The sequence below is a fragment of the Triturus cristatus genome, chromosome 3_2, assembly GCF_964204655.1.
Source record: "Triturus cristatus chromosome 3_2, aTriCri1.1, whole genome shotgun sequence".
Lineage (NCBI taxonomy): Eukaryota > Metazoa > Chordata > Amphibia > Caudata > Salamandridae > Triturus > Triturus cristatus.
Window position 1 is genome coordinate 1158881315 of NC_140584.1, and position 25580 is coordinate 1158906894.

Genomic DNA, 25580 nt, shown 5'->3' on the forward strand with positions numbered 1-25580 from the left:
CTCCACCATGGCTTCCCTCACTAGCATCCTTTAACAGTGACCAAGTCACCATAACCACACTCTCTCAGATGCATTGAATTAATTATATAGCGCCACTCATACCAGTGTAGGGTGTCCGAGCACTTTGCATCACACACACATTACACAGAGACAACCAATCATACGTGTAAAACCGTGTATAGGAAATGATACATAAGCCAAAGGACTGAAAGTGTAGGAGTCACATGTCGTCCATCCTGGCAGGCAGTATGGTTTAAGAGTGCTTGGTGTGGAAAGCACAAACTCAAAGTCGAAAGAAGTGGATCATTCCCCTGTGTAGAAACTGGGGGATTAGGAATTGCTCATCTTCTTATCGAATATTAAAAACTGACCTATCTCCACTAACTGTTTTTGCTGTTAGTAAATTCTTAGCTGCCACGTGGAACATCAGAAGATCTCTTGTGGCAAAATGAGTTTGGTCCATCAATGTTTAATACAAGGGGCTCCAAGGTTATAAATGAGGAGTTGCATCTCCGTAGATATAATGTATAAATGAGGAAATTGTTATGATTATTAATTATGAGCGGAACTTTATTATAGATTTTATTTTTTCTAAATGTGTTAAGATTTGCTGTGTAATGCATTGTAATCTCTTTTATGACTTTCTAAGTCGAAATAAAGATAATATCAGATGCAAAGTCGAAAAAGAAACAGCATAGTTGGGAGTTTTCTTTAATAAGAATCGATTTCTAGCCAAATTATCCCTTTTTGCAACATTAATCAATGTTCTAATAATGTATACTTTGCAGTGTGTATGCAGTTCTGGGATGAAAGTTAATAGCTCACTATTCTGTATTAGGACTTTAAATTATAAATTGCAAGTAACAAAAGGATGTCTCTTTTGAAAGCAGTAACCTGTTGATCTGTTTACATCACACGCACTCTGTAATCTACCTGATACATGTTCTTTGCAGCAGGCATGTTAACCCTCTGCACTAACTTCACCGAAGTCAAAACCTCAACTATACAAAACTCTAATCTCTCTCCAGGAAGAAAATTAATCACACGAGTTTTCTTGACATTTATGTGAGGCCTGGTAATTGCCGGGGAAAGAAACGCTGCAGCAGGTGCTTCAAAAGCTTTATAAACTTTCAAACACGGCGCCCCCAGGAAGCCAGCACCCGGTGTGGCGGCACCGGTCGCACCGCCCTAAAGCCGGCCCTGAGCGCTCCAATACCTTCGCGCTATCTAAAAGATGCAAAAAAATATATAAATAAAAAACAGCATTGTCTAGCAGAGCAAAGACCGGGGCACGTGCTGGGGAGAGGCACAGCATTGTCCAGAAGAGCAGAGACGGGGGCACGTGCTGGGGAGGGGCACAGCACCTCCAGCAGAGCAGAGGCCGGGGCACGTGCTTGCGATGTCTGACCTAACCGGAAGCAGCTGCCATGGCCTACAGGGGAGGGCCGAGCATCTGTTGTCTGGCCCGGCAGAGACCGCACCTGGCTGAAACGAGGCTGTTGCCTGCCAGAGAGGCCAGCCATCCGCAGGGGAGTCGTCACACGCGGGCTTCAGCGTGCCCCAGCTCTGCTCGGCGGGGGACCATGGGTGCCAAGATCGTACTCTGCGTTCTGTCTCTTCTATCAAGTAAGTCACCTGTCAGTCCATCCATCCATCCGCCTGTCATCCGCTCATCTGTCCGTTTGTCCGTCCATCCATCCTTCTGTCTGTTATCCACCCACTCATCTGTACATTCGTCCGTCTGTCTGTCTATCTATCTAACCATCTAACCCTACCTGCCTAAATATCTACCTGTGTGTTTGCCTATCTACAAGTGGTTCTATCGATAAACCTGTCTATAAGCTACCTGCTTATCTATCTACCTGCTTATCTATCTACCCATCTACGTACCTTTCTGTCTATCTATCATCACTTTGACACTACAGCCATCTTCCAGACTATCTAATAATCTATTTCTCAAAGCCCCCTTCTGTTTCTCACATGTTCTCTCGGTGTAGGTCAGTCGACCTCTCTTTACGTCTCTTAATCACCTTGTCAGTCAGTCTGCATCCTAAAGGAACCAATGACTGGTCGATCAATCTATCTGACCTCGGATACACCAGTCTTTATTTATATCTGTGAAAGTATTTCTCGGTCTCTAGTACCATCTGTGGATCTGTACAGACAGATTTAACAATATGTATTAATAGAAAGCACGCGCTTCATATCGCGACCCAGACCAGTGGATGGACACTTGCGTGGAAGCGGCACGGACGCGTTAAATGCTGCTGGGGACGACTCAGTGTTTAATCCGTCTAAGGTCGATAATGTAGAGAGCATCCGTCCGAGGTTAAACTAGCACCTTTAATTCTTGTGTAAGGTGTTTTTCAGTTTGTGGTGTGCGCTCCATACAGGGTCAGTGCATGTGTGTCAAGGACGGGGGGGTGGGCGGGGAGTCAGTGAAAGCTCGCGGCCTTCCCTTGGCCTCTCGGTTTGTAGGTCACCAGCGCGTGACCGTACCAGCAGCCTTCTGCTGTGGAGTAACGTGGCCTCTTTTCAATCTGTTGTTTGTGTGTCTACTTTACAGTTGCGTATAAAACTCAGATGAAGGATGGAAATGTTTCCCCCTTTTACCACGCAATCCGCGTGACCTGGTTCTGGTGCTCGCAGCTGTGGTTTCTGCCCAGAGCCCCACGTGTCAGGGGGGCCTCTCTGGCAGCACACGGCACACTTTGACTGTAAAACATCTGGTTGTGTCTTTTACACACTCTACAATTGATCAGACTCAGTAAGATTTGTAGCTGCAGGAAAACTCTGAAGTCGAGGCAGGTTTGCGACCCCAAATGCATTTTTCTGCGCATTTAAAAAAAAAAAAAATTAAGCTTAAGAACTGTCCTGCAAAATGAACAATATTTTGCATTAATAAGACAGAAATTCTGCTTATATTTTCGGTCTGTGTACAGCTTGTGCACTTCCACCTGACCAAAGCTTGCGATTTCCAGATGATACAAACTTTTTGAATTATGCAACAGTTTAGTGGTTTTTTTTATTACCAGAGAATATACATACGAACATCCTAAAATATGTATGGGTTTTAATATGTGTAAATTGTTCATGCCTGTTTTGTACCGCACTCACAAACAGTCACACTGACCTACACCCGGAAATGCCAGGCACAGATTTGATTTACACCAAAAACAATTTGTATAAGTTTTTGCAGTTAGTGGAAAAAATGAAAAAGTTCCCTTTGTTTCATTTTTCCTGTGCTATTAATAATGAATCATTCTGACCGAGTTTGCTTTAAAGCAACATTTTGCACCGGAGCAGAAAATTACCAAAATAAACTTTTTTGCTGTCAGTTTTCAGCTGTTCAAATGTATAAAAAACAAGCAACTCTAAAGTGGAAACCAACTTTAATTCCAGTCTGTATAACTGTTATGGGACTGGAAAACGAACCCAGCACAAACCATAACAAACCCCCCTTAGGAGAAAGTATTCTTATCCTATAGTGGACAGCAATAATATTCTTCTACTAAAGATGTCCGTGTCTTCATGTTTGACAGCTATAAGCCTGCCTCGACTACTTGTACCTTTGTACAGTTTCTTAAAAATCAACACAGCCATACCATTAGTAACCAAATCAATCTTAGGCACAACAGTAGAAGGAAAAAATATCATTGTATTGATATACTTTTTTATTACTCATTAATCCTTCAGTGAATCACTACAGAAAATGTATAAATAAACTTGTGCAAACATTTTATTAGTCTTGGCAGACTTGACCGTGCTCATGGATTCTTCTACTGCACACATACACAGTGTGAATGCGGACAACTAATCATTGTTTCGACATCTATCATCGGAAAGAGTCCTTCTTCAGGACAGATTTGTTTTACATTTGCATTGCAAAGTATGGAAAATAGACTTGCAGAGGGAAATGTTTACACTAGCGCACATCCCTGATTAAGATGGAGTAGTCTTATAGACAGTATAAAAATCCATCTTCATGTGCTGAAGTCTAAAGGTTCACTATAAATATGAAACCTTGTAAAACTTAATCTTACGCTCAAATGCATGATCAGAGCATTTGTCGTTCAGTTTATCCTCCAAATATTTGCAATTTCAAATGTGCGACTTAAACCCTATCAGGGAAGTCACTGAATACTCCAACTGAGTGGTAGTTCCTAATGATATTTAGCAGGCCCAGTCCATTTCAAAATTGTAAGTAAACCTTGCAAAAAGGTGTGTCCTTGCATGGCAATGTCTCTCGATCATAAATATGTCTACGAATATATTCCGTTGCGGCAGAACACAAAAAGTTTGCACATGTGACATGTCTCAGACCACTATCAACAGTTTAGTTAACTGCAGTACATTTTGGAGTAAACAAGAAGCCAAACATAGCAACAACTATGGTTGTTGGATTCAGGAGGTAATAATGTAAGTCCTTGTGGTGACGAGTCCCACAAGCCAGGCCTCAGCTAACATGTACCTTGACATTATTTTCACCTCCGTATTGAGCTGGAAACTGCAGAAGGACCAACAGCTCATTCTTTGGTCCTCTTTACACAAAGCCTACGATGGACAATATTTTCCTTGGTCTATATTTTTGTGAAATCTATATTCTTGAGGCCAGAAGGAGGTAATGACTTTTATGGTAAATGTTTGAAGGAGGGCTTTGGTTTACATAGAAGTTCAATGATTCCGTCCCTGAGGGTTGCACGTGTCCTTGGGTATTTGGAACAAGTCTTACAATGACACTGTACCTCAGCAATTAAATATTCACTCCCTGTTTTTTGTATCTTTTTGGTGAGTATTGGATTTTTGGTAAAAATGCTGTTGGGCTCATTTGGATGTCAGTTGGAAAGCCTCTAACTGCAGGTCGGAGGCTTTCCAACCAACATTCATGGTTTAAAGTCCGACCGCCTAATTACAATGTAGGCGGTCGGAGTTTAAACCGGCCAGTCAGACCGACTGGCTTCCGACGGGCTCAAGGAGCCCATCGACCAGTTGGAGACTGCACATAATCCCCTCCAGACGGTGTTTCCGCAGTGGGGATCATGATGTCGTTTTCCGACAGGTTTTTCATGTCAGGCTTTCTGCACCCTGTATTATTATGTGACTGCACATGGTGTGGTCACAAACTCCTATTTCTCTAGGGGAGCTTGTGTGAATCCCTACATCAAAAGACAGGCACCTCACGGTGCCTGCCACATGGTGCAGGGATTTACAGGGGTGCACCATAGGTGCCCCCCAGGCCTCCAACCGGAGGCTGCAGAGGCATGGGGACCCTGCTAGGGGCCCCCCAAAGTCGGTTTCTGACAAGCTTTTCATATCAGAAAGCACAGCATGAAAAGCCTGTCGGAAACCAACATCATAATCCCTATGGCGGAAAGAGCATCTATAGGGTATTATGTGCGGCCTCTGACAGGTCGACGGGCTCCTTGATCCCGTTGGAAGCCCGTTGATCTGACTGGCAGGTTTAAACTCCAACAGCCTAAATTGTAATTAGGCAGTCGGACTTTAAATCATGGACGTCGGTTGGAAAGCCCCTAAGCTTTTCTTCATCCAGATCAAAAAAGGAGAATTATTAAATTTAAAGACTGGGGTGTTACCCTTGCTTGATGGTGTTAGGATTCCTACCTAGAAACACCACTTGCTGATAAAATGTTTTAGTTCAAATAAAATTAGTCTTTTATAGCCCAAGTCGCAAAGCTATTTTGTGTGAAAGTTTATCTTATATGAGCTCTTTATAATAAGTGTTGAACCATTGCTGAAATTCACAAAAGTGTTTTTATACTTGTAAAATAATTAATTCACCTATAATTTCCCGGGAGTTAAACTACTCCCAGGACCAGAATGGCGAAAAAGATTGGGAAGACAGCGCTCACAATTCATTGACTATAAACAATACAAAGATTTAGCTCTTTAAATTTTGGAAAGATCACTGCCTACATTTTTGGTTTACAGGGGGGTAACGGTGGAAATGGTGTATCAGACAAGCACCCTGGCATACCTGTAAACAGAACCCCACTGCTGCCTTAATCCGGAATGAACTCTGCTACAGTTATGCTGTTTTTTACCCAATAAGTCCTAGGTATTTGGCGTCCAGATACTAGAGCCCAATTAAAGCTCAAGAAGACAGGCCATTGTAAAATGCAAATAAAGGGTTTGTCATGAAGACATTAAGGGGCATATTCACAAGCCCCTATCGCCTCGGGAACGTCACTTTATTGACGTTCCCGTGGCGATAGAGCCAGAGTCCTATTCTCAAGGTAGCGTTAATTCACTTAACGTGGTTTAAAGCCACGTTAAGTGGCTTAACGCTGTCTTGAGAATAGGGTCCCTTTCATGCTAACCTTAGCATGAAAGGGGGTGTGCAGTGGGTGATGCGGTGAGCGTACCACCGCAACACCCATTGAGTTTGACGCTACTCCTATTATCAAGGGCGGCGATAATAGGAGGTAGCGCCAAACTTAAGGCCGGGACATTTCCCGTCTTAAGGTGGCTAAACGAGGAGAAAACCTTTATTTCTCCTCGTTTTTGCTTTTTCCATGTGTGCTGCATGTAGCAGCACACATGGAAAAAGCAAACTGGCATTTTCGGTTTGTTAATGTACAGGAAGGGACACCTTGCTGTGCATTAGCAAACCCCCCTGCTCAGAGACACCCTTGCGCTCTGGTGCAAGGGTGCTTGTTTTGGCGATAAATCATGAGATTAATCTCCGTTGATGTGGGTAACGCCACTCTGGACCACATTCTTGTGAATAGGGTGCAGTCTGGCGTTTACAAAGTGGCGGTGAGAGGCGGTAAGCCGAGGAGGCTGACGCCTCTCACCGCCACGTCTTTGTGAATATGCCTCTAAATTTCTTGGACACCTTCCAATCTGTTGTGTGGGAAGAGAGATTTATGGTTCACTAACTTACATTGTTTGCTTGCCAGTCTATCTGCTCTAAGGTGTGGGACTCATTTTTCATAAGATTTCAGCAGATTGTTTTAAAGGATCACTCTGGAAGATGGGATAACAGAATTTTTAATTATAAGTGTAGGGTCTGTTCTCTTCATAGAGGCTTTATCAAATTATTATTATAATATTACTGGGCCTCTCACAATAGATATTATCTTATCCCGGATATTTAAATAATATAGAATAAGAATCTGTTTGGGACCTTTGAAATTGTGCTTGGAGGGCCCCTCCAATACGATTTTTTATGGAGTGTTAACATTTGTCACAGAATCTATGAAAACACTTGAGAAGTAGGAGTTGTTGGAAGGTGGCATCTCACTATACAATTGATGAATTGAAGTCTCAGTTTTGTACATGCCGGCCCAGAATTCTGGTTATTGGACGGGGAATTGTATGGCCATGATGATTTGATTTTTTTATTTGATTTTTAATTCTTTTAGAGCGCACAAGCACCAAAGGGCTGCCTGGGGCTTGAGAGCCACAAACCAAGACCGAGATATTGATTAATCGAAAAGATGAGCCCCTTCCTGAATGTGAGAAGAAGCAGGACTTCTCCTTATTCTAGGAGATCCTGATCCCAGAGTTTGGCTCCCACGAATCCGAAGAAGCAATGCCGCCTCCTGAATTTGCGGGAGTTTAAGTTTCTCAGAATTATGCCAATGAGCAGGAGTTTTAGGTTTAAGTCGTTCAAGCACATATTATCCTGAAAGTAAAAAGCCTTACGTTCAAGGCATAGGAACTCTTTAATATACGGGGAGCAAGCGAAGCACCCTTCTAGCTTCAGATCCATGATTGTGTTCTCTCAGATATCAGACGAGATGGACTTCTGCTGCATTTCGGGGTCTTTAAGTTTGCGCCAAGGTCCGCCGTGAGATGAATATAAGGATTGATTCACAAGCTGTGATCATACTCACTTAAAAACAACTGAGAGATCAGTATGCCTTCCTAGATTCTGTAAGTCAGTTTCTCTGGGATTGAGTTTTTTTTTTAATAGAAAGTCATCCATTGTTCCATCTTCAACAAACAGGCCTGAAGCATGACAAGCGAGGATTTAAAGTACTTATCCAAGGAAACAATGATCTGAATATCATCATGGTCAGAATAGATGTTGCATCCGCAGGCGCTTATCATTTCAATAAAAGATTTAACTTAAATTTTCAATGACACCGGGGACAAAGACGATCCCTGCGGATCCCTCAAAGAACTGAAATAGAATCAAAGAGAAATGTGACCAGTTTTTCCGGCTTGCGCTCCTCCATCTGAGGAAGAAGAAAGCATCTGAGTGAAGTACCACCAATGCCGAGGTTCTCAAGATGTTGAATCAAGATTTGGGGGTCAACTGCTGCGGACAAGTCTAAATAAATGATAATCGATGAGTGTCCTTCATCGGGTATGGGCTTCAGTTCTTCCGTAGCATAAAACCACGGCAAGCTCAGGGCATCTCTTCGGTCCAGAGTTGAACTGCTCACCATCTGTGGTGATGTTGTTCCAAAGATAATCTGGTAATTGCTTGGTGACTGCCTTTTGCAGCACTTTATTTAGTGCATTTTTTATTTAGTGCATTTTTATAAAGTGCGGACATTACCCAAAGGTGTCAGAGCGCTGTACAATAGAGCTAGTTACGTTACAAGAGAAAAGTGGTACAGAATATAACATTACACAGACTAAAAATGAAGGGTACACAAACACAAAATCCAACACAGCACACAGGGGTGAGGAATGTACAGGAAAAAATACAAATTTACAAAGAAGAGCGAACTTCCAAGAGGGGCCTGAGAATAAAGGGTACACAAACACAAAATCCAACACAGCACGCAGGGGTGAGGGATGCACAGGAAAAAATACAAATTTACAATGAAGAGCGAATTTCGAAGAGGGGCCGGAGTATGAAAGTATTAGTTCTGAAAGTGTGTTTGGAAGAGAAGAGTTTTGAGTTCAGCTTTGAAGATCCGGGTAGAGGAGGTGGCACGGAGCAATGGGGGAAGTGAGTTCCATATTCTCACCGCATTGCCTGAGAAGGATTGCGCCATCGATCTTTGCCTTTTGAAGACGGAGGGCTCAAGCAGAAGCTTTTCCGCATTACGAGAGGGTCGAGAGCCTCTGGACAATTTCAATTTATTTGCCAGGTAATGAGAGGAGGACGTGTGCAAGGCTTTGTGTGTGATGCAGGCAGTTTTGTAAATAGATCTTGCCTTAATCGGAAGCCATCGAAGAGAGGACAGGATAGGAGTGATGTGGTCGCTTCATTTAGACCCTGAAATGAAGCGAGCTGCTGAATGGAGGATGGATTTGAGAGGGGAGAGGTGGGATTTGGGTAGGCCCGTCAGAAGAGAATAGCAATAATCCAGTCTTGAGAGAACTAGCAATTGTACCAAGGTTTTTAAGTCATTCTCCAGGAAGAACCGACGGATCCCCCATAGAAGGCGCAACTGGTACCGTGCGTTCTTGGCAATAGAGTTGATGTGGGAGATTAAGTTGAGTCTTTTGTCAAGAATGACACCTAGAGATTTAGCGCTGTCGACAATGATGGGTTTGTTGTTGAGCAGGTTCAGCTGATCCATCCACGATTGAACAGGAGGAGGTGAGAGAGAGGTCGAAAGGAGGAGGAATTCAGTTTTGGCGGGATTTAGAATGAGTTGGTGAGCTAACATCCAGTTGTGGATGGAGTTGAGAGTAGAGTCGAGTAAAGAGAGATCGTGTGCGGAAGACACCTTGAGGTAGATTTGAGTGTCATCCGCATAAAGATGGTAATGGATCCCAGATTTGCTTAGGAGGATCCCTAATGGTTCCAGGCAGAGATTAAACAGAGTGGGTTCCAGGATAGAGCATTGAGGGACACCTTGACCTACAGCCAATGGAGATGAAAGACTGTTCGCTATCTTAATCATTTGGGATCTGTCTGAGAGGAAAGAGGCAAACCATTTAAGCACTGTGCCATCCAATCCCATTCTCTGTTGTAGAGTGTTGAGGAGGGTGCTGTGATTAACAGTGTCAAAGGCTGCTGAGAGGTCTAGAAGAATCAGAAGACACGATTCCCCGGAGTCGAGTATATGCAACGCATCATCAATCACTTGCAGCAGGGCTGTTTCAGTGCTGCAATTTTGGATGAAATTTGCTCACTTTACTCACTGCTGGTTGAAGGGTGATCCGACGGGAGCTGGAGACCTCTCTTGGATCTAGTTTACGCTCTTTGAGAGCAGGCAGGAGGTCATATCCTTCCTGCAGGCCCAGGGACCAGTGCCTGTTGAAAGGGAAGTAGCAATACATTTATCAAAGACCCCTAAGGGGGAAGGTATGAGCAATTTCCCTATATGGACTGGGCCTGGGTCTAAAGGGTCCTGAATTCTGACCTGATGCTGACACCTCGATAATTTATTTATCGATCTGACGAATGACGTCCGAGAGGACTCGCCCTAGAGCTTTATTGGCCTCGGTATCTAGAAAGGTCTTTAGCAGCTGTTAAGCAGATATAACATCTGTATCAATCGGTAAGATTTCTTAATTGAAGAAGGCAGCAGGTTCTCACAAACATCCTGCGTTGGTGTGGTTGTAAGAGGTTCACATTTAGGATTGATTACAGAATTCAGAATATCGAAGGTCATTTTAGGTGCGTTCCTGCATGGGTAATCTCATTTGCTAAAATGTCGATTTGGCCTTGACCATAGAGTTTTTGTAAGTCTTTAATTGTGTTTTATCAACGAGTCACTCTGCCGCGGCATAGGCTCTATGCCTTCGCCACGCAGCGTGTTTAGTGATGAGTTTAGCACTTTTTAGTTGTTACTTAAAGCAAGGGTTGATTCTGCGTGAAGTGAAGGCTTGACTGTACTTCAGAGGCACATGGTGAACGGACGGAAGTATATGATGGTTTATGGCCAAGGTATGTGCTGAAGCACTGTATCATGAATTGACATATTAAGGTTATCAACACCGATTTGCTGTGACATGCTTAGAACAATTTTGGTTTATCGAGATTGATTTATAGATGCAAAATATATATTGTATTTAACTGGTTTCGTTTTAGCACACTTCTGGATTGTATTAATCCTGCATGAAAGTAAATAAAGATTAACTACTCATCTGTGCCACCCTTGAAGTGTTCACAGACTGGTTTCTGTAAACAACAGCAGTAGATTCCTTTCCAGGGAGGGACCACATGGGTAAGTTGGCGACCCGTAACCATGCAGAAAATCTCGCGAACATGCCGGAAAAAAAATTCCGCATCTTCGCGATATTTCCGCTTGTTTGCGATAATTTTAAACATTTTCGCGAAAATTTGCGAAAGTGGATTTCACAAATTCCGCCCACCCCTAGTTGGAATGGAACACCCCCGAAACTGGTGCGGGGAAACAAAGATATTCCCATTTGGTACAATATTATGTCTCATAGAGAAAAAACAGAAGAGTAAAATGATGTGCAGTTGCACACATGCATAGGTGTTTCCCAGTGCACACTGTACGTTGTTAGAGCTGCCGATCTATTTATTTTTGTATAGCGCTGTGCACTGCTTATCACTAACTTCGGAGCGCTACGGAGATGCAGCTTGCTTTTGGAAGGGACGGTTCTCGTCCACCAGGGCGCGAGAGTAACATGTCCAATATGACCCATTCCCATGCTGATCTAAGCTGAAAGAAATCCGAAGAAGTCCTTTTCAAGGGGTTCCTGAAAGTGCTGAAACATCCCCCCCCCCCCTCCCCTCCGAAACTATAAGCACAGTACACATGAGGAAATACCTGTGGTCGTATGTCACAATTCACATACAATACCTGGCAAAGCATTGTGAATGCATTAAATATGGAGGCCTGCACTCTGCCAATCACCTTTGATGAACTCATCTGTTGGATTTGATATTGCACTGCTTGGAGGGGAACCCATGAACCAAATACACACAGTTCTCTGCAGTACGGACATTAACCCAAAAGGCTATTCGGTCGAGATTCACACCAGTGACCTTTACTCCTCTTCTGCAGTCGCCTTACTGCAACAGCGTGTGAGCTTGGGACTCAAGCGTGTGATCGACACCTGGGGTACAGATCTCTGCAGCAGCCACATTAACCACCGAGCTCTCTTGCTGGGATGTGAACATCTGCCCTACGGATAGCCGCAGCTGCCATAGTGACCCACTGACGCAGGTCACGGGGATGGGAAGTTTAGCACAGATATCGGCAGTAGGCACATTAACCTGCCGAGCTATCAACCTGCGCCCCACTTAGACATGTTGAGCTGTGCCCATTTTTGTTTTTAGATAAAATCTCATCTCAGTGAACAACTGGGGAGACAGTAAGCCTGCTCGAAGCACACAGACCCTGCACCATAATAAACCTTACAGCCTATTCTTCTTACACCTCCCTTTCTGCGGTGAGTACGTACCCCAGGTGTGCACTGGCTTGTCTCTGAAGGACACTTCTCGTGACATAAAAGGCTCCATCCATTCGTTTCAAAGGTAAAACTGTATGCCACAATCAGTAGGTTTTCAAACCAAAATGTGTTTATTGCAGGGTTCGTCCCCTTAAACTAAATACCATAAATACATACAGTCCAATAAAAAAGATAAATATATATATTACAGCGTTTAATACAATTACTACAGATTTAAAATGAACAGAGAAATCATTTGAGTTATAAAAACTTCCAGTTCATCTCGGTTTCAGCCACAAAACACTTCCTCAGCCTCCATGCTCAGGACAAAAAAGCTGCAAACCGGATACAGTTAGGTCGTTGGTATCCATACCGGATACAGTAGGGTCATTGGTATCCAAACCAGATACAGTAGGGTCATTGGTATCCAACCCGGGTACAGTAGGGTCGTGGTATCCAAACCGGATACAGTAGGGTCACGGGTATCCAAATCCTATACAGTAGGGTCCTTGGTATCCAAACCGGATACAGTAGGGTCCTTGGTATCCAAACCCAATACAGTAGGGTCCTTGGTATCCAAACCGGATACAGTAGGGTCCTTGATATCCAAACCCTATACAGTAGGGTCCTTGGTATCCAAACCAGATACAGTAGGGTCCTTGGTATCCAAACCCTATACAGTAGGGTCCTTGGTATCCAAACTGGATACAGTAGGGTCCTCGGTATCCAAACCGGATCCAGTAGGGTCACGGGTATCCAAATCCTATACAGTAGGGTCCTTGGTATCCAAACCGGATATAGTAGGGTCGTTTGGGTGGGGGGTATGGGGGGGGCTGAAGCCCGTTGAGCCCAATGGGTGTTGCCCGCCTGCTCGGTACTGAGGGTGGGGAGGCACCCTCTGCACAAAGGCATAGAGAAACCCCTTATTCTGTAACACTACAGAGACTGGGGGTGATATATTCCCTTTCCAAAACTGTACATGTGCCTTTGCTGGAGTAAATGTCAGGCCATTTCCGGGTTCGGAAGGGGTCAGAGAGGAGTTTGTGAATGCCAACAGCTCTCACGGTCAGCCAAATTTTGAGCAACCCCTCCCCGAGACTAGCGCAGAATTTACTATTGCGTATGGTTTTTTTACCTATAGTTAAATAGAGTATCATCCGATGTCAAGGGTAGGCAGCAATACAAGGTGACATCTCAGTTAAGAGACTTAAGAAGCAAGGACTAGAGAGACAACAAGAGGAGCGGAGCGGGGGGGGGGGGGGGATAGGCGGTTCTAGATCAAGAGAATTCCCAGCAAAACAGACTGAACTGAAAAGAAAATTTAATTACACGCCATCCTGGTGTACAATTACCCAGTATTAAAACCATTGACACTAGTGAGGTATTTTATTATTTATTTATTTTAAAGGTTTTCTATAGCGCTAGCTGGACCCTGAGGTATCAGAGCACTTTAAAAACTCAAGAGCAAGGCAATAATCATAGGTACAAGTATTACATAAAATATAAAATAAGGGAAGTATAATTTTACAGAGGAGCACACAACAATGTAGCCATCCTTTTCGGATACATAACGAGCCTAAATGGAGCAAATTACTGGCTGTAAAACTAGCTTTATGTATGTCTAAGGAGCCTATTTACAAAGGCAAAGTTACATGTAACCAAATCTACATATGTAAATTGCCCTATACATGCTTGAGTACATTTACTAGTTTTGGTTGTTCCCATTTATGAGTGTAAACTTACCACAAACTGTAGACTTCAACGTCTTCATCCCCTGAAACAAGAATGGAGGCAGAATTGTGCGTGTAAAGTTACTACCAGTAATGTTTCATATGTAGACAGAGTTCTCTGCCACTGGGGCAGACATCTTGCTATGGATAAGATAGGTAACATTTAAAAAGTTTGATGGAACTAAAAAATAAATTAAAGAATTTTAGGTTAAATATATCTTTATTTTAAATGTAGAGCAAAATAAGTTGCTGCACTAGTAACATAATTTTGAATAAATATTAAAATAATTTACATATATCAAAGTGATATAAGTATTGAGTTTTATTAAACATAACTTCCCAAATTAAAAGGTTCAGATCTTATTATGTTTTAGAAATTACAATATGTTATAACTAGAATACATTGAAATTAATATTATTATGAAAAAAAGTTAGATTTATTTCTAAAGTTATGAAAATATTTTATAAAAATATATTAATTGTTTACTTATATGTAGTTTTTTAAACACTTCATTAAATTCATATGTATTTTAAAATTTCGAAATTGATTAATGTATTTTAACATTTCAAATAGGGTTCTTTTTTAAGTCCCTGCTTTCATTATTTTATGTGGGAGGATGTTGCAGTGCCAGTGGTTGGCCATGTGTGGTGCTGGTCCTACTCCAAGCCTGAACTGGAGTAAATTTACGAATATTTTTGGTCCATTTTGACTGTAGTAACTTCAAAGAGCAGTTTGTAAATAGCAATGGCTAATCTTTTTTGGGTGCGGTCTGTCCCTCCCCCAAAATCCTCTTTAGCCATTCCCAATTCTGTCCTTATCCTCCTTTGCATTTTGTCGTAAGTAAGTTGTACTACTGTAGTATGACTTTACATACTTCAGAATGTAGTTTGTGAATCAAGTCCAAGGTCTTTAAATATCTTGCTGGCAGGGAGACATTAGTAGTCCTCCCCGAGACGATGGTCGAGACGAGCCTCAGCTGACTGTGGATTACACCAGTTCTTGAGGGCAAATTCCCAGCTCGCTGCCTTAGCCCATTGGAGTTTGCACTATACTTTGGCTGGGGATAACAATAACCAACCACTGAGTGCACAGCACAAACTGAATTGTCTCTGTGTGCAGAACTTATAACCAGTAAATTGTTATTTTTTCCAAGTTTAGTATGACTCAGAGCAGGGTTCCCCAGAGTCTGTCTTCGAGGGCCGGATCCATGCCAGTATTTTAGCATTTCCCCTTTTGGAAAAATGTAGTTATCTTAAAAATCTGGCATGGATCTGGCCCTCCAGGACCGACTTTGGAGAACCCTGACTGAGAGGACAGCGGTGAAGGGGGACCCGCCAAAAAACATCAGATCCTCCGTCTGCATCTCTGATGGCTCAACAACATGGTGGACAAGACACCAGCACTGCCGCCACCATCTTTTTTGCGCCCACTAAGCGGAGGCTCTAAAAGGGCAGCAGCATCTGCCGCATCAATTAAGGTGGTGATCCCCCACCATGTTTAGTTGAGTTAAATAGCAACAGGGACAGGATTGCACATTTCTACTCATGGGTGAGTATAGTGCCTGCCAACATGTTAGTCAGTTATGATCTGTGGCACAGGCGATGCACCTTCGCTGCGGGGTACATTTTGAAGCACGCGCTTGGCACCTTCTGACACAGGCAGAACCTCTGCTGGAGGCTGATTTCCCCACGCTGGAACAGAAGGCCCTATTCACAAAGGCGGTTTGGGTTGTAAATACTGATTACAGCTGAATTGGCCCTCATTTATGCCTGTCAGGAATTCTAGGAATGATTCCCGAGTGTGTAATTCTCCACCACACACGCGTAGGATCACACAGTAATATATGCCATGGAAGGGCAGGCCGAACAAAGCACGGCTGCCTTGTAAGTCTGAGATTGCCGCTTGTGAACTTGTTGGCTTTCACCACTCTAATCTGAGGGTGAGAAGGTGAACCGGGGAGGGGTTTGGTTCCCCAAGAGGAAAAATGTTTTCCTCATGGAAAAAAATCAAAACACTATGCTGTTGCACATACAGCTGCGGCTTCTCCGCTAAGGCAGAAAAAAGGAAAAATCGAATGATAACAAGATGTTATTATCATTTTAATTTTCCGTATTGAGGCAGTTTTAAGGAGTGGGGCGGGGCAGGGCTGGGCTGTCGTCACAGCCAACAGGAGGGGAGTGGTTGGAACAATTAAGCGCGCATGACAGTTTGGCCGGCCGTCTCGGTGTCATGCTGGTGACAGCAGCATCATGGTTCGCTTTGGGGAGCCTGTGTGCTTCCTGCTTTTCGAAGGAACAGAAGAGGACGGAGGCGAGGCGGCCGCCAGCAGCCAGGTAAGTCACTTTTATTTCTTTTTCTACCTCCGCCCTTTGACTCACCCCTACTACTCGGTGGAAGCGGTCACTGTGCACATTGGCTCAATTTCCCGAGTGCTTAATTGTGCACTAGACGCTAGAGGAAATTAGGGCCTTGAGATGATGTCACTGAACATTTCCAGGAGAATGTCTATAAACCCGCACATTGCTCACCTCTCCATGCGTGCGACAGGAAATGTTGGTGAACTGGAAAGAACATACTTTTACACGTTTTTGTTGTGAGTCGGACCCACACAATTTAGTGGAGCAGTTCAAAGAGCTCTAAATGTGGCAGTTTCCACTGGCAGCGTGACACCAGCAGATGAAGTTACCACCAGCAAACTCTAAAGCGATTTACCAACATTTCACCTCAGGACTTAAGGCCCCTGTTTGCCTGAGGTGATTACCATTATTTTTGTTTTTTTTGCGGGGATACCCCCTTTCCCTCCTCACCCACAGGCATTTCACTACCACTGTAGCGTTGTTCAAACAGGCTCCGCAGTGCAGGCGATGAAATATCCGTCAGCAAGAAAGACACAACTCACAGTTCGCACCCCTCTGGATCAGCCAATCAGAACTGGTGAAAAGGAACCTCTTAAGAGCAGGTATTCAGTGAGACAACAGAGAAAACAAGCTCAGACTTTCTTTCACAAGGCCTGCAGTCATACATGCCTTACTCTCTTATCACTACCGTCTGACGTCCTTTGTCATGAACAAAAGACTGTGCAAAATGCCACAATCGCCTCACATTAAGTAATGACGCTTTCGCCTTTTATCAAAAAAGACGCCTGCAGTGTTTTTCCCCATTATTAGTAATATTAACTACACGTTTTTAAGATGGGTCCTGCTGACACCATGTTCATTTGGCAGCTTTGAGGACTGCCGGCTCGGACGGACAGTGTGGGGCGCGGTATCAACCTGAACTATTGTGCTTTACACTGGGCTGCAATCTAAACCCACTGACAGACAACCGGCACGGGAAAATATATTTACCGGTATCTGCGTTAAAATACATTTAAATTGTGATGCTTACCTTTAAATTCATCAATAATTTCCTCCCTCCTCCTCATGCCTCAAGTCACCGTGACTCCTGAGCATCCAGCAGTGACATGACATTACCTCCTCGCAAGTCTTCCTTGCCACATGCTAAATGAGGTGAGCTTCATCTCCACACCAGAACCCTCCAAAGCAAACGTTAGCCTCTTATGCCTCCCAACCCTTCCCAACATGGCCGACCCAAATCACCCCTGACCTCTATAAGAGGTCCCAACCCCCAGCCCGTTTTTTTGGTTCTGCACTGACTCTCTAGATGCTCTGTCAGGTAAGTGTGTTTCTGCTGTAGCAGGAACGTGGGTCCCTGGTTGGTGGCCCTGCTCTAGCGGGCCCATGGGCTTTGGGATACGGTTATACCCTGGTTAGTTGTATAACATGTACTCCAGCCCTGCTGCCTCTTGCTGCTCAGCCAGAGTGAGAGATGGTAATGGAATGGTGGTGTGCCTGTGATGCTTGGAATGCCTGGGTGTCTGAGTGGATGAGTGTTGGCAGTTAGAGATGGGCTGAGCAGCTAGGCAGGCTGCTTCTGGTGGGGCTGGTACCACACTAGGCTGGCTGGCTTAAAGACTGATGTAACCTGTACTGGAGACTGAATAAAGAAGACTTAAATATACATCCTGGCTCCAGGTGTCTACCTTCATAGGACACAACTTTATTTTGGCGACGAGCGGACTTGAACCCTAGAGACTCTTGGTACAGCACAGAAACAAAGGGACTACAAAGAAACTTCAATAGAAACCAATAGATCCCACAAGTAACTAATCTAAAAATAAAGTATTTCCAGGCAAGCCAGCACCAGCCCCACCAGTGTCCTTCCAATGGACAGCCCCACTGACCAGTGTCATCACCAACTGACACTACAGCCTAGGAATACTACAGCCACCGAAAGGACTACAGGGAGTTGGAGGAGTAGTTAAACTACAGCCACATCTGGCGTTCTAGCCACATCATACGCTAAAGGATTACAGTGAGTTGGAGGAGTAGTTCAACTACAACCGCATTTGGTGTTCCAGCCACAAAAGGAAGAAGAAGACAATTTGGGATTTTTAGTCAAAAAGATGCTAAAACAAACAGCGTGCAGTTGCTGCACAGAAGGAGATTGCAGAAGCAGATTGTTTAAATAAACAATGGACCTGCTTCAAGTTTGTCTTTACCATCCTTTCTTGCTTTAATGGTTCTTTCTCCTGCGATGTTTTGTCTTTATTGCTGCATCCGAGAGACTTGTTTATAGTTCTTGCTTGATGTTATATTACATTAATTTTTCGTTTTCTTTGAAGAAAAAGGGATAATGTTATACCCTACTTAGTTGTATAACATGTACTTCAGCCCTGCTGCCTCTTGCTGCTCAGCCAGAGCGTGAGATGGTCATGGAATGTTGGTGTGCCTGTGATGCGTGGAATACCTGGGTGTCTGAGTGGATGAGTGTTGGTAGTTAGAGATGGGCTGAGCAGCTATGCAGGATGCTCCTGGTGGGGCTGGTACCACACCTGTGCTGGCTGGATTAAAGACTGATGTAACCTGTACTGGTTACATCAGGTGTAACCTGTACTGGAGACTAAATAAAGAAGACTTAAATAAACATACTCCCCCTTCTTTCCCCGTTGTCCTCTCTGTAGGGGCGGTTAGGCTCTGCCTTAATAGGGGGCGGCCAAGGAGTTCTGGGGCGCTGCCTATCGGCCCCTTCTGCCCCTTGACCGTGTGGGCAGGTTTTTTTGAAGGATGGTTTGGTTCGATCTGGTCCCAAACCTTCCATCTCCACTTTGAGTCAGTGGATTAAGCAGGCTATCTTGCTGGCCTACGGGTCCCATGGGTGAGCTCCCGGCCGGGATTCAGGATCGTACCACCTGGGGCCTCTCTGTGTCCTGGGCCTCTTTTAAGGGGGTTTCTACAGAAGATATTTGCAGGGCTGCGACCTGGGCCTCACCGCACATGTTCATGGAGCATTACCGGGTGGTTTTGGGTGGTACTCCTGGGGATTTTACGGAGGCGGTTCTGGGTGCTGGGTCCTGCGTCCCTTGATTTGGGCTTCTGTGTTTGTCCTGTGTGGTATATTCTGTATATTTTGTACGCTAGAATAAATCCTGTTTTTTGATATCATGTTCTCCTTGTCCGTGGTTACTTGTTCACTATGAAGCCTCTTGGCTTGGTTATGTGCTCACTTCGTTAATCATGTGGCGAGGAAGACTTACAAGGAGGTAATGCCCTGGTTACTTACTGGTAATCTTCATTTCTCCAAGTATTGTCTTCCACGCCACTTGTTTTCCCATCCCTCCCTCCCAGTGGTGCTATCGGCTGCCTATGTGGGCTTGGTAGTTCTTCAGGCTGGGGGTTGGGCCGACCCTCCACTTATAGAGGTCAGGGGTGATATGGGTCGGCCATGTTAGGAAGGGTTGGGAGGCATGAGAGGTTAACTTTGGCTTTTGAGGGTTCTGGTGTGGAGCTGAAGCTCACTTCGTTAATCATGTGGCAAGGAAGACAATTCTCGAAGTAATAAAGATTACGGGTAAGTAACCGGGAAAATTTACTGGGATTAAAATCTTGAGATGTAAACATTTTGGAAATTAAAATGGAAGAAGAAAAACATAAAAATTGTGATAAGTTGTAACTGGATATAGCTCTGTTTAAGAACAGTCAAGGAAGGGTTAAAGACCAAAGGGAGAGGGTTAGGTGAAGGGACCATGATGAATAGAGGTCTCCCAAATAAATAAAGCATAATAACATTTTTTAAAACTAATCTTAAAACCAGAAGCCGGACATTAATCATCCCAAAACTGATCACTTGTGTTTGACATTGAAAGGATTAATTATCTTGAAAAGACTATCATGGACCCAACCACGTGCATAGACCACGTGGTAGAAGAGCACAATATAGAAATGTAGAGATACTAGTGCTGCATGTAGGTGATGTTAATGTTACCATTATTAGTGATACTCATTTCCCCAGTCTCTGAAGGATGAAAGGCTTACCCAGTCCTGCCACGATTGGAATCTACTGTCACCATCTTGTTGAGCAGAAATAGTGTGGGTTGTTGGGTAGTAAATCTGCAGCAGCAGAATTAAGTCTAGGTGCTGTTTCTGATTTACTACGGTTTCTAATTCAACATTTCCAATTGGAATCAGCATGGAAATCGTCACGTGTTATCTTTTGTTTCCATTCCGTCTGGAAGGAAGGAGTTCTCCATGATGCCAAGCTCTCTGAACAGGGAGAATGAGTTGCCTTGTACAAATGCACCTCTTTCTCTCTCCATCGGGAAAATATTTTTCCTCATAGAAAAAGCCCTTCCCTTACACCCTGACCAAATGTTGAGGAAATCAGTTCTCTTTACCAACCAGGAAGGAGGGTCATGCCAGCCATGTCCTGAAGTAAATCCTAATCTGTCCAGGTTGAACATCGGGTATTTGGACAAAATATTGCGTTTTAAATATCGAGTTACAGAAAAATCGTAAAACAGTATTGTAATACAGTTCAGTTCAGTTCAAACAAAAGTTTATTTGGCCTAATTAGTCCTTAAACACCCAAAATCTCCATGAATACAATCTCGTAAAAAGCATATCTTAAATAAAATCTGTCATAAAATTCATACATTTAAAATTGACCGATCATTAAAATATTATATATCATATAATTATTTATAAGAGACAAATTTCAGTTCTATTCACATTTAAGGATTAAAAAAAACCTTTTTGGATAAACTTCCCCCTGGCACATACTACATCTAAATTATTCATTTCAGTTAGGAGATCTACCGCTTGTAGCCTATTTTTAATACCATACTTTTTAAAAATTGGACACATTTTTTTTCCCTTATATCCAAAACCTTCTGACAGGCCAATAATATGTGTAATATGTTGCATGTAGTTCCCAGATTACAAACACATTTCCCTGTGATATCAATCATCGCTCTTTTTACCCCATCGTTAGCATAACAGGGGTTAATACCAATTCTTAACCCTCTTCTTATCCAATGTCAGGGGAGTATATCAATATAAGGGAAATATTGTTCATTTTGCCACAAATTAGTCATAAAGAGTACTGATTTGTTTCTCGTGAGTTATACTTGGTCACGATAGCGAGAGATTCCTCTCCCCTGGGCCCTGAGTTTCCTCTTGTCTACCTCACAACATAATATTATCGTGGTGCAGAAATATCGTTGTTAAGAATATCAATATTTACAGGTATTATCGTTGTCATTGTGTACTAATTATATTTTTTAAGTTATATATTAGGTGTGGGCTGCTGGGTTTGTAGGGGTATAAGGTGAGAAGGTAATTAAGTAATAACTAATCATCAATTAATTATTAATTTATCATTAAATATTTAAATTATGTAAATTGTGTAATAATTATATTTCTTAGCTATATATTAGGTGCAGGCTTCTGGGTTTGTAGGGGTATAGGGTGGGAAGTTAATTCAGTATTAATTATTTGGCACTTATTTATTATTTTATTATTAATAATGCAATTGATTATTAATTATGTAAATTGTGTAAGAATTTTTGTTGTTGTTATATTTTAGGTGCGGGCTGCTGGGTTTTTGGGGATAAAGGGTGGACAGTTAATTTAAGTAATAACTATTTAATAAATATGTATTAATTTCTTGCTAATTATTGAATTATTTATTAATTGTTTTATTTTTATTATACATATTTATTGCAGTTATATTTTAGGTGTGGGCTTCTACGTTTGTGGGGGTATAGTGGGGGAAGTTAAATAAGAATAAATACATACAAAATAATTGATAATAAATTATTAAAGTGTTTACTAATCAATGCATTGTTTAATTTTTTTTACTATATATATTTTTGGGGGTTATTTATCAATGTTCATATTAAGAGTTTTATATTTGTTGAAAATTAATAGGGTTATTAAAATATGGTATGTGTTTGAAGTGCAGTACTTTCCCTACTGTTACACAGAATGGAGTGGGAATAGTCAGACCCTCCAGGATTTCGCGATTTCGCGATTTGCAAAATAATCGCGAAATCGGCACTTTTGTAAAAAGGCCGCGCTTTTTACAAAAGTGCCCGCGAAATCGGGGCTGGGCGGCAGAAAGATTTCTGAAGAGGAAATTCCTGCAATTAGTTAACAGCAACAATGTGCAGGCAGCAAGGGGGGCCTTTTTTTACTGTCACCTCCTGCTGCCTCCAAGATAAAGGTCAAGTTAAAGGGCCATCAGGCGGCTCCTTTTGATCAAAAGGAGTAATGTTGTTATTAGTTGAGCTCAAACAGCTGTTCTGTGGCATTTCGACATTTAGCCGCGGTCACCGTTTGCTCAATGAAAACTCTTCTGTAAATCGATTAAAGCATGATTTATTTACTAAAAACCACGAAAGTCTTCAGAATTATGCAGCAGTAAGCATAGCATTTCCCACTGTGTTTGGTATTCCTTTTGTATAGCATTCTTTCCTTTTGGAGAATTGCTGCTGTGAGTACTGCCTATCAAAGAGCAAGTGAACCAATGTCCACACTTAGCAGGCGTTGAGTAGTGTTATTTCACCGAAAATATGCTAATCATAAAAATGATTAAACCATAATTCAAAATATTTTAATTCCTTGATCTTCGTAGACAAAACGTTTTTTGATGGTGTGTGGTCAAGCAATGTGCAGTATGACGCACAATCTATTTCATTTAGAAGATGCCGCTTTCACCTTTACTGAGGAAAGTAGTTTATTATATAATGTGGTTCTGTGACATTACCATGTAATAAACACACAAACCAATAACAAGTCCAGTCAGACTCATAAAAACCTTTAGCTCAGTCCTGGCTAGCTGTGCACGTGGCCTGGAACCTCACTTAAATACAAATACAAGGAACGGAGGGGAAACAAAAGCACACAGCTTAGCAAACAAATACTCTCAGACACTTTACACATGCCTATTTGAAAGTGGAATGCTATGCTAAAACAGTTTTCTTTGATTTAAGACTGAAAAGGAATGATTTAGAGTAAAAATAAAAGTGCTGCACTAATGCCGCTAAATTTCAACTTTTGTGCCGCTAAATTTACATTTTTGTGCCGCTAAATTTGTGAATCTATGCCACAATATCCTGGGGGGTCTGAATAGTAAATATTAGCCCTCCAAAGTCCAACGCTTTCTCTACTGTTGCATAGACTGGAGTGGGAATAATAATTTGAACCCCTCCGAAGCCCAGCGATTTCTTTACTGTTGCACAGGCTGGAGTGGTATTAGTAAATTTAATCCTTCAGAAGCCCAACCCTTTCCTTTCTGCTACACATACTGGAGTGGGAATAGTAAATGTTACCCCTCTGAAGTCCAATACTTTCTCTACAATAACGTGCACAATGGTAAAGCATTCTGGAACCATAGTTGCAAATGCATAAGGTGAATATAAATGATATGGAAATCACAGACACCTATTAATTTATAACAGCAAACATAAAAAAAGGGGGAATAATGTAGCAAAATAGCGCACACTTGTAAACTCATATACATCAGCCCCAGTGAGCACAATATGAGTACTCCTATCGATCAGCCCCAGTGGGCTCCTTTGGACTACACGATCAGCGTATCTACACTGAACCATGGCGAACAATTATGCCATAGTTGGCAAATATTAAACACGTATTAGTGCAAGTAACCCCTTACCTTCAAAACAACATACAATGGTGTCATCATGAGTTCCTATTTGATTAAATATCTGCCATGTGGCAAAACCAAACAATGCAACTGATTACAAATAGCATATCTAACCCAGGATAGCTAATGTGGCTTCAACCCAGAATGTACAGCAGTCCTGCACTAGTGGGCAAAGTATCAACAGTTCACCTGCGAGTTCATTGTCCAAATTGTCTATAAAATATTGCGGATGTGTGTACGGCATTACACCCTAGACTTCATAGGACATCCTGACCAGCATCTAAATGCATCAAGAAACTCGCGGACTCATTCTAGGTGTAATAGCTTCACTGCTTAGTAGACTTTGCCATCTAGAACAAGTACAAACATAAGTAATGATTAAAACCAAATTAGAACAAACACACTAAGTTAAAAAGGCATAAGCCTATTGCAGAAGAAGAAAGAGGAAGGAGTCTAAAAGGCAAAGTTTAGCCTAGGTGAACAGCCATTTCATCATCCATATTCATACCATTAGGATACATGGTGTTGTACTTAATAATCATCCTGGACTCTAGTCACCTCAACTCGGTAGTACGATCACCCCCCCCTTTAACCTTTTTGGTATGTTGTCTAGCACCACGAATTTCCAAAAATTACTGTTTTGTGCATGTTTCATTTGGAAATGTCAGGCCATTGGATAGTTTCTATCATTGTTACGAATGGCACGTATGTGTTCAAGTTTATGTTTTTTAGCCCTGTGTATGGTACTGCCTATATAGGCAAGTTTGAGGGACAAAAAAGAGCATACACCACATATTCTGAATTACATGCTAGGTGTTTGTCAATGAAAAATGGTTTATGCATAGAAGATAGTGAGACCTTTTTACAACTGTTGCTAAACTTGCAGGCCTTGCATGAATTGCACGTGAAGAAGCCTTTGATGTTACGGCGACTACTACCTGGCTATATAGAGGAATGACACAGTGAATCTTGTAGCGATCTTGCTTTTTTGAAGGTTATTTCTGGATATTCGCCTATTGCTTGTGCCAAGTCACGATCAGTTTGTAGGACATGCCAGTATTTCTTGAGACTTTCTCTCAGCTGCCCCGATTGATTGTTAAATTTACTTATGAACCTGATCTTTTGTTCACTTGTCTCTTTAGTTCTAGGACTCAGTAACTCAGTTCTATCTGTCTCCATCACTTTGCTTACTGACTTATGGATGGTTCTATGACAGTAACCTCTTTCTTGGAATCTGTTAGTCATGATAACAACTTTGTTGTTGAATCCCTCCTTGGTGCTGCAATTGCGCTTGGCACGTAGAAGCTCCCCATACAGGATACTTTCAATCAAAGATCCTGGGTGGCAGCTATCAGCCCTCAATAGGCTGTTACCTGCCGTAGATTTTCTAAACAGGTAACTGACAAGTTTACCCTCTTGGACAGAGAGTCTGAGATCAAGGAATTCAATCCTTTTTTGTCAATGTGACTCGTAAATGAAAGGTTGAGTGAATCCTCATTCAGAGTGGACAGAAACTCAAGAGCTTCATCTTGAGATCCACTCCA

The 25580-nt window shown here is 42.5% G+C and overlaps 1 protein-coding gene across 1 annotated transcript in view; it reads left to right on the forward strand.

Annotated features, from left to right (window-relative positions):
• Nucleotides 1-1297: 1297 nt before the first annotated feature.
• Nucleotides 1298-25580, forward strand: part of LOC146859326 (natural cytotoxicity triggering receptor 3-like) — a 63417-nt gene continuing 39134 nt past the window's right edge. The window contains exon 1 of the mRNA XM_085649987.1: nt 1298-1626. Within this exon, the coding sequence (XP_085506113.1) occupies nt 1428-1626 (199 nt within the window). The 5' untranslated portion in view covers nt 1298-1427. The remainder of the gene's footprint in view (nt 1627-25580) is intronic.